The sequence below is a fragment of the Saccoglossus kowalevskii genome, chromosome 17 (genome assembly GCF_978046115.1).
Source record: "Saccoglossus kowalevskii chromosome 17, keSacKowa6.1, whole genome shotgun sequence".
NCBI classification, from domain to species: Eukaryota; Metazoa; Hemichordata; class Enteropneusta; family Harrimaniidae; genus Saccoglossus; species Saccoglossus kowalevskii.
The window spans coordinates 9,065,789-9,080,045 of record NC_140657.1 but is presented as its reverse complement, the minus strand read 5'-3'; the positions used below and the strand labels follow the sequence as shown (position 1 = coordinate 9,080,045).

The 14,257-nt window shown below is 34.1% G+C and overlaps 2 protein-coding genes across 3 annotated transcripts; both read right to left on the bottom strand.

The window, feature by feature from the left end:
• Window positions 1-289: 289 nt before the first annotated feature.
• On the bottom strand, window positions 290-2,735 carry LOC144344220 (uncharacterized). Of its 2 annotated transcripts, XM_085492035.1 has the most exons (7): window positions 2,692-2,735; window positions 2,317-2,391; window positions 2,043-2,153; window positions 1,706-1,806; window positions 1,514-1,588; window positions 985-1,114; window positions 290-609 (listed from the first exon to the last, which is right to left on the bottom strand). In XM_085492035.1, the coding sequence occupies exons 2-7, from the start codon at window positions 2,372-2,374 to the stop codon at window positions 605-607; spliced, it is 480 nt and encodes a 159-aa protein (XP_085348161.1). In that variant the 5' UTR covers window positions 2,375-2,391; window positions 2,692-2,735; the 3' UTR covers window positions 290-604. The 2 variants fall into 2 exon arrangements, with proteins under 2 accessions (XP_085348161.1, XP_085348160.1); XM_085492034.1 differs by lacking the exon at window positions 290-609 and having other exon boundaries at window positions 856-1,114.
• An 8,316-nt stretch (window positions 2,736-11,051) lies between these two features.
• LOC144343284 (uncharacterized) lies at window positions 11,052-13,544 on the bottom strand. Its single transcript, XM_085491827.1, has 7 exons — window positions 13,433-13,544; window positions 13,075-13,150; window positions 12,806-12,916; window positions 12,467-12,567; window positions 12,275-12,349; window positions 11,747-11,876; window positions 11,052-11,371 (listed from the first exon to the last, which is right to left on the bottom strand). The coding sequence occupies exons 2-7, from the start codon at window positions 13,130-13,132 to the stop codon at window positions 11,367-11,369; spliced, it is 480 nt and encodes a 159-aa protein (XP_085347953.1). The 5' UTR covers window positions 13,133-13,150; window positions 13,433-13,544; the 3' UTR covers window positions 11,052-11,366.
• Window positions 13,545-14,257: the final 713 nt, after the last annotated feature.

Genomic DNA, 14,257 nt, shown 5'->3' with positions numbered 1-14,257 from the left:
TTGTCTTTGTCCAGGTGATATTTTGATTCACGATGAAATGACGATACACGGAGCGCCTGAGAATCGCAAATTCTGTGTATTCTATATTAACATCCATAAAACAAATAGAACCCCTTCGCGTGAAAAAAATATGTTGAACTTTGAAGATTTTCTGGGATAAAAAATTTCAGGCTTGCTAATTTTTTATTTTGCTTTTTCATATTCCTAGAAAAATGTTTATTTCGTATTCTATAATGTAGAATTGGTTTCTATTAAGGTTGTTGAAACAGTGGTGCCTACATATACAAGATACAATCCACCCAGCAACAATTTTATTGACATATTTTATATTACCAACACCATACGAGAATCTGTCCTGAAGAAGGTCACAAACTCGTATCAAGGTTTTATGATTGTCATTACTTGCCCATCAGTTTACCAGGCAATCATTGGGATAACGCGATGCAAACCTCTTAATAGTATGCACAATATCTCAGAGGTGTCTTTACTAATAACTTCTTAACTTCTGCTTTCGAAGGGATAGTGATATAGATAGATAGGGAATTAAACTATTATATTAATCTACTTTCTTATCAATGAAGAATTCTATCCACAATGATACATATCAACCTGCAAGGAAACAGATACAACACGTCTGGTGAATGTTTACAACTGTGCCAAGCATATTACGTGGTCTATAATCTCGTTTTTAATTGAGTGAATTGGTAAACCACACTCTTTGTGAATATAAAGCAAATAGAGAACCCACCAAGACTCCACATACAACATTTGGGATACAAAACACTGAATAATGATTCTATGGTAGTTATTTCAAATATATCTTTGAAAATGAATTCACAAAATAACACAATCTAGTCATATTCGATGCTTATTGACAGTTACTGAAGCACATCATTGAACAGTCAATAGACTTTTATCTCGACGTCACGAAATTATCACAGATATCAATATTGTCTTAAACGTAACTATCTTAGCTTAATTCACCTATGATGACATCATTTGAAATATCCTTGTTACAGTAGTCTGTTTCACAACAGAATGTACATTTGTTATTCACTTTAACTGGAGTCTCATAGCACTCTGGCGGATTTTTGCTCTCAAGAGTTGAGCACGTCTGAAGAACAATTCGCAATGTGATTTATAATTAAAAAGAGAAATACAACTAATTAAAATTGCTTACATTCCGAACCGGACATTTATGAAAAAAGCATGTGAATAAACGTCAGATCCAATGCAATTCAGAAATATTGTGCAGCATGAATAGTAACATTTCATAAACATGATCAGAATAGTAACTTTGTCAGTGTTACACTGATAGATGGTGTTTGATTGAAATAAATGAATGTATATTCATATGATTGTGTAAATATCATTTAAAATGCCATAGCCACGTTTTTTCAATATTGCTTAACAATTAATGACGTTATAATTATTTGAAGGCAATGTTTTATATTTGACCACTATTAGATGATACATAATAGTATTAAGAATAAGGCATGTGTGGAAAATGTACCTCTTTATCCATGCAATCCATGAAGAATTTCAGTATATTATTCTTAGACTTTACGGCGTTGATACAGACGTCATGCTGTGGAGATACAACATATCACAATCAATAACTACAACTTCCTAACAAATTCAACGTTATAAAACTTTTTGACAAAACATATTGTTAGACAATGTATGCTTCAATGAAGTAACTTACCTCAGCACATTGTGGTGCACCGTATTTACTACCAGACCATGATTCAATGCATCCTCGTTCAGAAGTATGCCATCCATTTTCGCACTGGTAACAACGAGGTCCTTTAAAATATACACAATAAATGATAATTATATCACCAACTATAACTAGTCATACATTACATTATTACAGATTTTCTTCAGAAACTGGTCCCATCAATAATTAATTTTAAATCTTCACAAACAATATTTTGTAAGATTTCAAAATTTTATACAGATGTATAGATTTCCAGAACGGATATATCACATATAGGTGATTTCTTTAGATTATCAGCTGTATTATTATTTTTTTGACGTACCGCAGTTTTCTTCATCTTCTCCGCCCGGGCACGTACTGTGATTATCACACTTCACATAAGCTGGGAAGCACTCACCAGTTTTACATTCATACACATAAGGTCCGTCACAATCTACAGAATATGACATCATTTATATGATAACTACTATTGTGATCTCCAAGTACACACGCAACAAATCAAATCAAATCGTTAGTTTCTCTTCTTAATGTCAACCCAATCTAATAGGAGATAGGTAATCTTAAACTCATGTCTCCATGTTCAATTATGTACATACCTTCTGAAAACACACAAACACTCAAGATCAGAATCAACACACTGCAATACTTCCACATAGTGACAATACTCAAGTCTGTAATACAATATTACTCATTTATTACTAGTTGGTGCACAACTACTTCACATAAGACTATTATTTCTAATTTCCTTTCAGAGCCTCAATACAAATAACAAAGTATCGGGCAGTTTAAATTCTCCAGTAAACCACACTAACATCATGTCGTTTAACTATATATTGTTGTACTCCAATACAGAAGTATCCTAGACCAATGAGGTTTTAAAGAAGAAATCTATCAAAGTTTGCTCATAAGATATTATACTGTCAAAACATTGTGAGAAAATTAGTAAACGTGCCGTAATTAGTAGTAGTTACCTGATCAGGTGTCCTTATAGTTCGAATACTTTGGTACAGAGTGATGATCCTATGAAGAGGTTGTGAAATATGACTTCTTTCTCCTATGTCATATGGCGAAGGGATAAACGTGTCTATGAATAAATTACTACAGTCTGTCATATACCCATCTGACCAACGGATCAACGTATTTGAATCAACACAATGTATGCATGATGGGATTGTCATCGCAATATTGTTATGCTATTTAAAAGCACGCCAACACTTTGATATAACTGGCAAATGAGAGATTGCCATGAGTTGTTATTTTTTTACATAAATTTCCAAGAAACGACATCATAGATAAATGTCAACAAGAGAGCTGATTAGTCGATCCGTACCTTTGATCCACTGAATGATGAAAAAGGATCGATGTAGACTGATTGGATAAAATTGAGTGTGTGAAATTACATCTCGGCCAGTTGTTTATGTATTCCCATATGTGGCACACTAACCATGGGTTTGGGTTTTGCTTTTTTTTGCCTGGGATCAAAGAACACATGTGGCTTTCCAATTTTAGTTCTGCCATGGTGTTCATCCCTCACTTGGTACTTTCCAGTTGACAATGTATTTTCGGTTTAGATAGACATATGTCAAAAATACGTAAATTTCGATTCCAAAATGTTAACTGTTATAAGTTACAGACGCCATGAATTTATTCCGCTTTTCGCACTGATTTAGTTACATAGTATATGTTTGCAGTGGACTCAAAAGCAGAATAAAATGAGGACAACAAAATCACATCCCTCGTTTCCATGGTACTTGTCTTGTTTTATATCATTCCAAGTTAAACATCAAATGACTCACAATTTTAATAGACATTAAAATGTCTGGAATATTCTACTTAGAAATAATACTTGTGACCCCAAAATTTGTTCCGACCAATATGAAATATATAGAAATAAACTCCTTTATGAGTGTAACGTAATACAGAAAAAAAATCTGCTATATTAGTGGACAAAAAATTTGTATATGACAATAAAAAGTCAGCCGGAATCCTCCTATAACGTATTATACTGCACTACCACGCTATGCCAAATTGCACTACATACCATATTATACTGTATTACCATACCATATTATACAAGTATCTATCGTATGCAAGGCCATACATCGCTATCCACCCTGTTTCAGTATATGTCTGATTGTTGAATAAATAACAAAGCCACGACTACTGAATTTATTTGACAATACACATCAAACCATACTGACTCGATGACCAAAAACACATACGAACTTAGCTATGAATACATCTTAAATTACTGAACAAAATCTATTTCACTCTATTTAAGAACAAAATCTTTAACTTCAGAAATGTTTATTATAAGTTAGTCTTTCAGATGCTGAGGCTTCTTGAAATTAATTCTGATCATGTAGTTAATACTAGCTACTGCATGTATTTCCATTAATCGGCTGTGGCGATTGCAGTCAATGTGCTTGATCATCTGGGGCAAACTGAAGTACAGTATTTTCTGTAATATCATCAGCTTCTGAATTTGTTATATCCATCTGTTTCTAAGTTAACTTACTTGTTGACTTTTCATCATGCATTCGGCATTTTTCCGAAAATATCTCGTTCATGTAGTGTGTGTTCCTTGGGCATATGTTATAGTAGTTAACTTATCTGGCCTTTTTCTTTATTATTTGCTTTGCTACATTGATAAGTTTAGTAATTGTAGGTAGCATTTTGTTTCTCACAAGTTTTTTGCTTGGACTCGAGTACAAAACTGGTATTGCCGTGTTTCTGGAATCTAGTAACGCTAGATAAGTAACTGTTTTTCCATGACATTCTTTACTCAAGCTGATCAGTTCAAACGTGAAATCATGGAGCATTGTCTCCACCAGTTGAAACAATTCACATTTACAATGATGTCCGTAACATTTGTAATCATACACGGCCATAAAACACATTTTTTTAGTGAGTGTAATAGTATTCAAGGTTTTATTATCGGCTTTTGTGTTGATTTTTTTTTCTCTTTACACAATTTTATTTCATTTAATTACATACATTACAGTAAACATTAATTACATAATACAAAACGACAAAGACAAGCAAACAAGAGTAACAGAAATAAAACAAAACAAGATAATTGCTAATTCACTGATTCATAAATCAAAAAATTTACACACTATCAGAGATAATAGACCACTTCCGTAAATGTAATTCCAATTTGTTTTTAGATATAGGTATATGCTTTTCAATCTCGCATGCTTCAGTTACCACCTTACGAAAATATACATCACTCGGTATACTCTTACTCATTTTACATTTATAAATATATTGCTTCCCTAAAAGTACCAAATAATTTGCCAACACTGAAAAATCAGTACAGCCTAAAATTATCTGCCAGAGGGAAAGAGCATCTGGACCAAACATGTTTTTAAATACATCACTAAAGGCAAACCAAATTTTTTTGGTATATTTACAATAATAAAAAAGATGGTAAGTTGTTTCCGTTTCCTGATGACAGAACGAACAATTCGGACTACTAATCTTTGATGATTTCATTTTATAAAGATCATAATTAGTAAACAGAATTTTATGTAGTAACGTAAATTGAAATTCTCTTGATTTCGTATCGATTGCTGTCCTAAATGGTAAAACGTAATATTTAGACATTGCAGCAAAGTTGAGTTTAAAATCTTTTATAAAATACTCTGAACTATTTGGATGAATAGTCTTTGCACGAAGAAAGTTATTTTTTAGACAATTTTTACTAAGCACAGATGCCAGTATATTCTTACCATCAATACAAATATTTGGCACTGAATCGTACGAAAACCTTCGGATAGGATAAGAAACATGTGACCAAGCTTCCCTCGTGTTTTTTGTAATTGCATTAAAAACACAACTCACAAGATATATTTCAAGTCTGGTTAGGTTATGTTTAGCAGATAAGACAGCAATACTAACGGGTGTGTTATTTGGAAATAAATCACCAATGCAACTGATACCCTTATTGGCAATTGTAGGGAAAAACACAGATTTGTTATCAATTAGGATATCCTTGTTGTTCCAAATTATATGATGTGATATTTGATTTTTAATATCTAAATTTTGAAGAGTAGACCAAGCTACCAAGGCTTCACGATACAATTCGGACAGGTTGATTTTCAAATATTCAAGTCCGTAGTTACAACTAAATATTAAGTTGCCTCCAACAGACTTTAACCTTTTTAAGAATGATGGTTTCCATGCATGGGTCACTGAAGGGTCAAAGTACCTTTTCAACCTTATTATACGAAATGTACCATACATTGTAAAGATATCAGGGGCTTTCAAACCACCTTTTCCTATGTCTGCGATCATAACATTGCGGGCCACCCGGTCATGACCTTCCCAAATAAAATTGAAACACTTTCTATTTACCTCAAGTAAAACTTTCTTTGGTACAGAGACCATTCTCATAAGATACACAAACTTTGATATAGCAAAGCTCTTCACAATCTGTATTCTACCAATTAAAATTAAGTTTATTTGCTTCCACAGATTCAAGGTTAACTGTAAATTTTCCATTGGCTTAGCGTAATTTAAAGTAGCAGCCCAATTTGTATCATAGGAAACATAAACACCAACAATCTTGATTGGCTCCTTAGGCCATTTAATACCAAAAGGTGTGTCTTTTCGACTTTTCCAGGGCCCAAGCCAAAGGGCTTCAGTTTTTTCTGTGTTTACTTTTAACCCTGATACTTTTTGGAAGCAATTCAAAAGTTTAAACAAATGTAATGCAGAAGATTCATCTTGCAAGAAACGTTACATCTGTTACAAGTTCATCACCCAACTTAATACCTTGAATATTTGGATTTGCCCGCATGGAGATTAAAAACACTTCCAGCGCCAGAATAAACAATGTAGGGGACAAAGGGTCCCCCTGTCTGACCCCCTTCTGAACTTTAAAATAACCCGTGGTAAAACCATTATTGATAATCGAACTTTCCACGTTACAGTAATACGATTTCACCCAACGAATCAATGATGGACCAAAATTAAAAGTTTTCAGGCAATCAAACAAAAAAGGCCATTCTAAAGAATCAAAAGCCTTCTCAAAATCAATGGCAACTAATATACCTGGGATATTATTCTCATCAGTACTAAGGAGTACCTCCTCAATTAATCTAATTAAATCCGTGACGTCCCTCCCCTTAACGAAAGCTGATTGCGTATAGTGAATAAGTTTTGGTAAAAGCTTTTCCATCCGCTTTGCAATACAAATAGAACCAATTTTAGCATCTACATTGATTAGCGATATTGGCCGCCAATTTTTAATATATTGTTTGTCTTTACCCTTTTTTTCGATCAAAGTGATTATACTCTGGCGCTGGGAGTTTGACAGACAGCCATGGTCATAGGCATAGTTAATGGAATTAAGTACATAAGAACTAATAATAGACCAAAAAACAATATAAAATTCTACTGGGAGACCATCGTTTCCAGGTGTCCTGCCTTTTGACATGGACAACAGGGAATGGTGCGCCTCCCCGAGTGAAATATGACCTTCACACTCACTCATTTCATCATTCGAAAGTTTTGGTATGGTTAACCCCGAAAAGAAATTTACGTCTAAAGTTGTATTTGTGTGATTTGAACTGTAAAGGGTGGCATAATATTTTTTCAATTCGGCCAAAATTTCAGATTTAGATTGTTTTGAATTATTGTCGGAGCCTATAACTCTCGTAATATGAGATCTATGTTGATTTCGTTTTTCCAGTCCCAGAAAAAACTTTGTGCTCTTCTCTCCCTCTTCCACCCATTGGGCCCTTGACCGGACAATTAAACCCTTCACAGCATAATCATACAGTGAATCAAGTTCCGCTTTTATGTCGTTTTAATATTCAATATTTTTAGGGGTGGGATTCAAGCCACATAAAATATCAAAATCATTCAATTTATGTTCCAATTCTTCGATTTTTGAACGACGTTGTCGTGCTTTTTGTTTACTATATTGAATAGTAAATTTGCGTATTTCATACGTCAAGAGATTCCAAAGAAGCCCCTTATCACCTATGTTACTATAATTCTTTTCCCATTCAACAAAACGTTCGCTAAATTGGTTATGATAATTGTTGTCATCTAAAAGACTGCAGTTGAATTTCCAAAGGGAAGGTCCACGTGGTGAATCATGTGGATCTAAAACAAGAGCAACAGCCGAATGGTCGCTAAATGAAACTGGGCTGAAGTCGACAGAGTCAACAATGTTTTGTATGTGGTCAGATATAAGAAAATAATCAATCCTACTGGCAATAGGTGTGGTCCCACCTCTCCTCCAAGTAAAACGTCGAGTATCTACATTGCGGATACGCCATATATCTACCAAATCATGTTTTTCTAGCAAATTTGAAAATGATTTCTTAGATTTAACCCAGGTATGGGGGTTGCCTCCCTGACGGTCAATGTTAATATCGTAGGTAAAATTAAAATCGCCCCCAATGATAATCTTAGTGTCAGGATCATAATCTAAGTTGTCGATACACGACTGAGTATGTTCCAGAAAAGAACAGTGTGACTTTTCGTCATTTGGGGCGTAAATATTAAGCAACAAGAAAGGGCTATTTTCAATTAACGTATGTATAAGAACAAAACGACCATCAGGGTCGATGACAGTGTTTTTAACATCAAAGTCTATATCACGAATAACAGTAAGCACTCCCCTACTACTATTAGTACCATGTGAAAAGAAACCTGACCTCTAAGTTGCGACGACCAACTATACTGGTCCATGGAGAGACTATGGGTCTCCTGGAGGAAAATAACATTCACTTGTTTTCTATTTAGCCAATTCCATACTTTCTTTCTTTTGCCGAGATTTCTTATACCATTGACGTTTAACGTCACAATTTTAATTTTTGGTACCATTTCTCACGATGAGATAACTTGTAAAACACATTTACTAGCTGTACTGATCTCTTTATGTAAATGTGCGACGAATACATTCATGATTGACTTTGGTGATTGGTCGCCTTTGATGTTTATGTCATACTTTGTATTTAATTTGTCACGATCATGACAGTTATTTTAAAAAGTTGCCCTACTTTGTGTTACTGTTTGTAAAAGCTGTGGACTCAGCATGTAGTTTAATATCAGTGCAACTAAACGTGTACCCCATTGATCATTTCAATTTCAAATTGATGGTTTATCGAGTAAGTGTGCTTGAACTATTTAGTCAGGTGCATTTTCCTGCCTGGGTTATTAGGTTCACCTTACACTGCTGTAATTTTAAAATTATATTGTAACTTGGTATAAGTTACAAAGGCTTGTCATCAGACTTTATAGTAACTAGTCTACCATATGTATGCTAATGAAAGATTACTGCTTTCATACCTGGGCTCCGTACCAGTTTGTGCTTTTGGGTGTTCATTATTTGTCAGGGCTCCACCTAGACCAGTTTCAGATGCATATGTTCGTAAACCCTTTCTCGATAGTATTTTAATAATGTATGTCCAGTAATTATTCATTTCACCCCTTCAATTGCTTGATCATGAACTCATAACACCTCTTGTTGTTTTTTAGTGTTAGCGTTCTTAATGGTCCAATACCACGCCCAGTCTCGGTAAAACATTTGCTCGGATAATTTATGGACCCAGTGAATCTCTTGTTTAAACCTGTTGGGGTAGGTATTTTCAATAATGCTTTTTTGCATGGTCTGGCTTAACGTCTTCACTAGGTATATGGTGTCTCTGTCGCATACGACTTGTTTACCACTTCCGTGTGACTGAGAATGTTCTAGATTTTGTTTAGAAGTTGGTTGAATAGGTAATAGGACACTGTAGAAGGCAATAGAAGGTAATGGAACATTCTAGAAATTTGTAGTAAGTTCCAGACTCATTATGTATGCAGATGTAATGGTCTATTTATAGACAGTGTGGGTATATATAGGGGAGTTGTTCAGCACTGAGATCAGATCGGAGATCTCGTTGAATTGTATTGGAGTTCAAGTATCTAGTTATTGGAGTAGTGGAGATTTACCGCGTTATTTTACTTGATGTTTGCGGAGTATAATAATACCAGTACCAGTTAAAACCTCATCTGTTGGCTCCGTGTTCGTATTTTGTCATCGCCGCCAGGGAAGTCTTTCTGTTACTGTTGCCATTTTGGTATTTGAACCATCACACCTGTACTATACCAATTACGGTAATATTACGTTGCGTGTGACAGTCTCATAGGGTGGTGTCTTGAGTTTATAAAATGCAGTTTACAAAACCAACGTGAATGCAATGTTGATAGTAATATATACGTCTCTGGGTGTCACAGGGAATGATTCTATGTCTCCTAATTAAATTATATACTTCATTTTAATACTAAGAAGAATAATTAACTCAACATCTCAGTGGATATGATTATTAGTTTCCTTTATCTCTCCTGCGCTTTTGTACATCAAGAATACGCATATTCCTTCTCAGTTTCCTTCTCAGAAAAACACAAATATGGGGTTACCGTATTCGGTTTGGAGAATATGTGCATCATCAATATTATGGCCATCACCACCACCCCTCAGGAAGGAAATAAATCTTGGTATTTACCTCACAAACATGTGTTATTATCTAAATAGGGGATATTTTTGAATCTTTCATTAGAGTTTTTTCCCATTTACTGATAATAATATAATCGTCAGCTTCATTGGATTATAATTATAAACTTCGTTTTATATGCAATCTATTTGGATTGCCTTTGACCCCGTAGATATGTGTTTCAAGTATGTGAAAGGATCTCATAAGTGGAATCTACTACATCAAGTTACTAGTTTATCAAGTGACAATGTTTGTGAAGATTGCGGATACTTCAAGATACCGGATATTGATGAAAAAAAATCGAACTCTTGACATGGGATATGTTACCAAGTGAAATACTTTTTAGAATAGCAACTTGTCTCCCGATTTGTTTTCTTTTGGAGGAATTTTAAATTGCTACTGACTACTATGCTGTTAACACCCCCCCCCATTACTATTCATTACGTGCGAGTTGTATGAGTATAAGTGTTTTTTCTTTCGTTTTTCCTTTCAGTCATACATACATGTGGACCTCACAGTTGGTGATTTTGCTTCATTGTTATTTGCCTTGTCATTGTCCAGGTGATATTCTGATTCACGATGAAATGACGATACACGGGGCGCCCGAGAATAGCAAATTCTGTGTATTCTATATTAACATCCATAAAACAAATAGAACCCCTTCGCGTGAAAAAAATATGTTGAACTTTGAAGATTTTCTGGGATAAAAAATGTCAGGCTTGCTAATTTTTGATTTTGCTTTTTCATATTCCTAGAAAAATGTTTATTTCGTATTCTATAATGTAGAATTGGTTTCTATTAAGGTTGTTGAAACAGTGGTGCCTACATATACAAGATACAATCCACCCAGCAACAATTTTATTGACATATTTTATATTACCAACACCATACAAGAATCTGTCTTCTAGAAGGTCACAAACTCGTATCAAGGTTTTATGATTGTCATTACTTGCCCATCAGTTTACCAGGCAATCATTGGGATAACGCGATGCAAACCTCTTAATAGTATGCACAATATCTCAGAGGTGTCTTTACTAATAACCTCTTAACTTCTGCTTTCGAAGGGATAGTGATATAGATAGATAGGGAATTAAACTATTATATTAATCTACTTTCTTATCAATGAAGAATTCTATCCACAAGGATACACGTCAACCTGTAAGGAAACAGATACAACACGTCTGGTGAATGTTTACAACTGTGCCAAGCATATTACGTGGTCTATAATCTCGTTTTTAATTGAGTGAATTGGTAAACCACACTCTTTGTGAATATAAAGCAAATAGAGAACCCACCAAGACTCCACATACAACATTTGGGATACAAAACACTGAATAATGATTCTATGGTAGTTATTTCAAATATATCTTTGAAAATAAATTCACAAAATAACACAATCTAGTCATACTCGATGCTTATTGACAGTAACTGAAGCACATCATTGAACAGTCAATAGACTTTTATCTCGACGTCACGAAATTATCACAGATATCAATATTGTCTTAAACTTAACTATCTTAGCTTAACTCACCTATGATGACATCATGTGAAATATCCTTGTTACAGTAGTCTGTTTCACAACAGAATGTACACTTTTTATTCACTTTAACTGGAGTCTCATAACACTCTGGCGGATTTTTGCTCTCAAGAGTTGAGCACGTCTGAAGAACAATTCGCAATGTGATTTATAATTAAAAAGAGAAATACAACTAAATAAAATTGCTTACATTCCGAACCGGACATTTATGAAAAAAGCATGTGAATAAACGTCAGATCCAATGCAATTAAGAAATATTGTGCAGCATGAATAGTAATATCTCATAAACATGATCAGAATAGTAACTTTGTCAGTGTTACACTGATAGATGGTGTTTGATTGAAATAAATGAATGTATATTCATATGATTGTGTAAATATCATTTAAAATGCCATAGCTATGTTTTTCAATATTGCTTAACAATTAATGACGTTATAATTATTTGAAGGCAATGTTTTATATTTGACCATTATTAGATGATACATAATAGTATTAAGAATAAGGCATGTGTGGGAAATGTACCTCTTTATCCATGCAATCCATGAAGAATTTCAGTATATTATTCTTAGACTTTACGGCGTTGATACAGACGTCATGCTGTGGAGATAAAACATATCACAATCAATAACTACAACTTCCTAACAAATTCAACGTTATAAAACTTTTTGACAAAACATATTGCTAGACAATGTATGCTTCAATTAAGTAACTTACCTCAGCACATTGTGGTGCACCGTATTTACTACCAGACCATGATTCAATGCATCCTCGTTCAGAAGTATGCCATTCATTTTCACACTGGTAGCAACGAGGTCCTTTAAAATATACACCATAAATGATAATTATATCACCAACTATAACTAGTCATACATTACATTATTACAGATTTTCTTCAGAAACTGGTCCCATCAATAATTAATTTTAAATCTTCACAAACAATATTTTGTAAGATTTCAAAATTGTATGCAGATGTATAATATATTTCCAGAACGGATATATCACATATAGGTGATTTCTTTAGATTATCAGCTGTATTATTTTTTTTTGACGTACCGCAGTTTTCTTCATCTTCTCCACCCGGGCACGTACTGTGATTATCACACTTCACATAAGCTGGGAAGCACTCACCAGTTGTGCATTCATACACATAAGGTCCGTCACAATCTACAAAATATGACATCATTTATATGATAACTACTATTGTGATCTCCAAGTACACACGCAACAAATCAAATCGTTAGTTTCTCTTCTTAATGTCAACCCAATCTAATAGAAGATAGGTAATCTTAAACTCATGTCTCAATGTTCAATTATGTACATACCTTCTGAAAACACACAAACACTCGAGACCAAAATCAACACACTGCAATACTTCCACATAGTGACGATATTTTAAATCTGTAATAAAATATTGATCATAAATTACGAATTGGTGCACAACCACTTAACATATGACTATTATTTATTATTTTCTCTTGGTGTTCAGAATATCGGGCAGTTTAAATTCTGCAGTAAACCACGTTAACACCATGTCGTTTAACTATATAATGTTGTCTTCAAATACAGACGTATCCTAGTCCAATTAGGTTTTGAAGAAACAAATCCAAGTCTGTCAAAGTTTGCTCAGAAGAAACATTGTGAGAATATTAGAAAACGTTGTGCCGTAATTAGTGTAGTTACCTGAACAGGTGTCCTTATAGTTCGGATACCTTGGTACAGAGTGATGGTTCTATGAAGAGGTTGTAAAATATGACTTCTTTCTACTGTGTCATATGGTGAAGGGATAAACGTGTCTATGAATAAATACTACAGTCTGTCATATACCCATCTGACCAACGTATTTGAATCAACACATTTTATGCATGGCGAGAGTTACAGCGCAATATTGTTGTTATTTAAAAGCACACTGAGACTGAGTTGAGTTGAGCTTAATTATTTTACATAAATTTCCAAAAAGAAACATCAGAGCTAAATGTCAACAACAGAGCTGATTCGTCGTTCCGTCGCCATCAAACTGAAAAAAAATGATCATAACATTAAGGGCGATCAAGGTACCTTTGTTATGCTGAATGATCGATGTAGATTGATTGATTAGGTATTCTTATCTGTGGTACACTAACCAAGGGTTTGGGTTGTGCTTTCCCGATGTACAATACCTGCGGTTCGTTAAGTTTGCTCCTCCTGTATGTTATAGTATTTTAATAATGTATGTTCTGTAATTATTTATTCACCCTCACAATTGCTTGATAATGGACTTGTAACTAACACTACTTGTTGTTTCTTAGTGTTAACTTTCTTAATGGTCCAAAACCACGCTAGTCTTTTCAATACTTCTCTGTCATTTGCATGGTCTGATCTTGAGTTTATAAAATGCATGCACAAAGTGTGTACAAAGAATTATAAAAAAACAATAAATCAACTTTAGAAATGTAATGTTGGTAAAGTTACAAAACCAACGTGAATGTAATGTGGACACTAACATAGACGTCTCTGGGTGTCACAGGA

Excerpts from the sequence above, each read along its gene's own strand:
- LOC144344220 (XM_085492034.1), bottom strand. The coding sequence starts at position 2,374 with ATGTGGAAGTATTGCAGTGTGTTGATTCTGATCTTGAGTGTTTGTGTG. Across the intron at positions 1,589-1,705 it reads GTGCACCACAATGTGCTGAG|CATGACGTCTGTATCAACGC; the intron begins GTAAGTTACTTC and ends GTATCTCCACAG. Across the intron at positions 1,115-1,513 it reads TGGATTGCATGGATAAAGAG|ACGTGCTCAACTCTTGAGAG; the intron begins GTACATTTTCCA and ends ATTGTTCTTCAG.
- LOC144343284 (XM_085491827.1), bottom strand. The coding sequence starts at position 13,132 with ATGTGGAAGTATTGCAGTGTGTTGATTTTGGTCTCGAGTGTTTGTGTG. Across the intron at positions 12,917-13,074 it reads TGTTTGTGTGTTTTCAGAAG|ATTGTGACGGACCTTATGTG; the intron begins GTATGTACATAA and ends CATATTTTGTAG. Across the intron at positions 12,568-12,805 it reads AGAAGATGAAGAAAACTGCG|GACCTCGTTGCTACCAGTGT; the intron begins GTACGTCAAAAA and ends TATATTTTAAAG.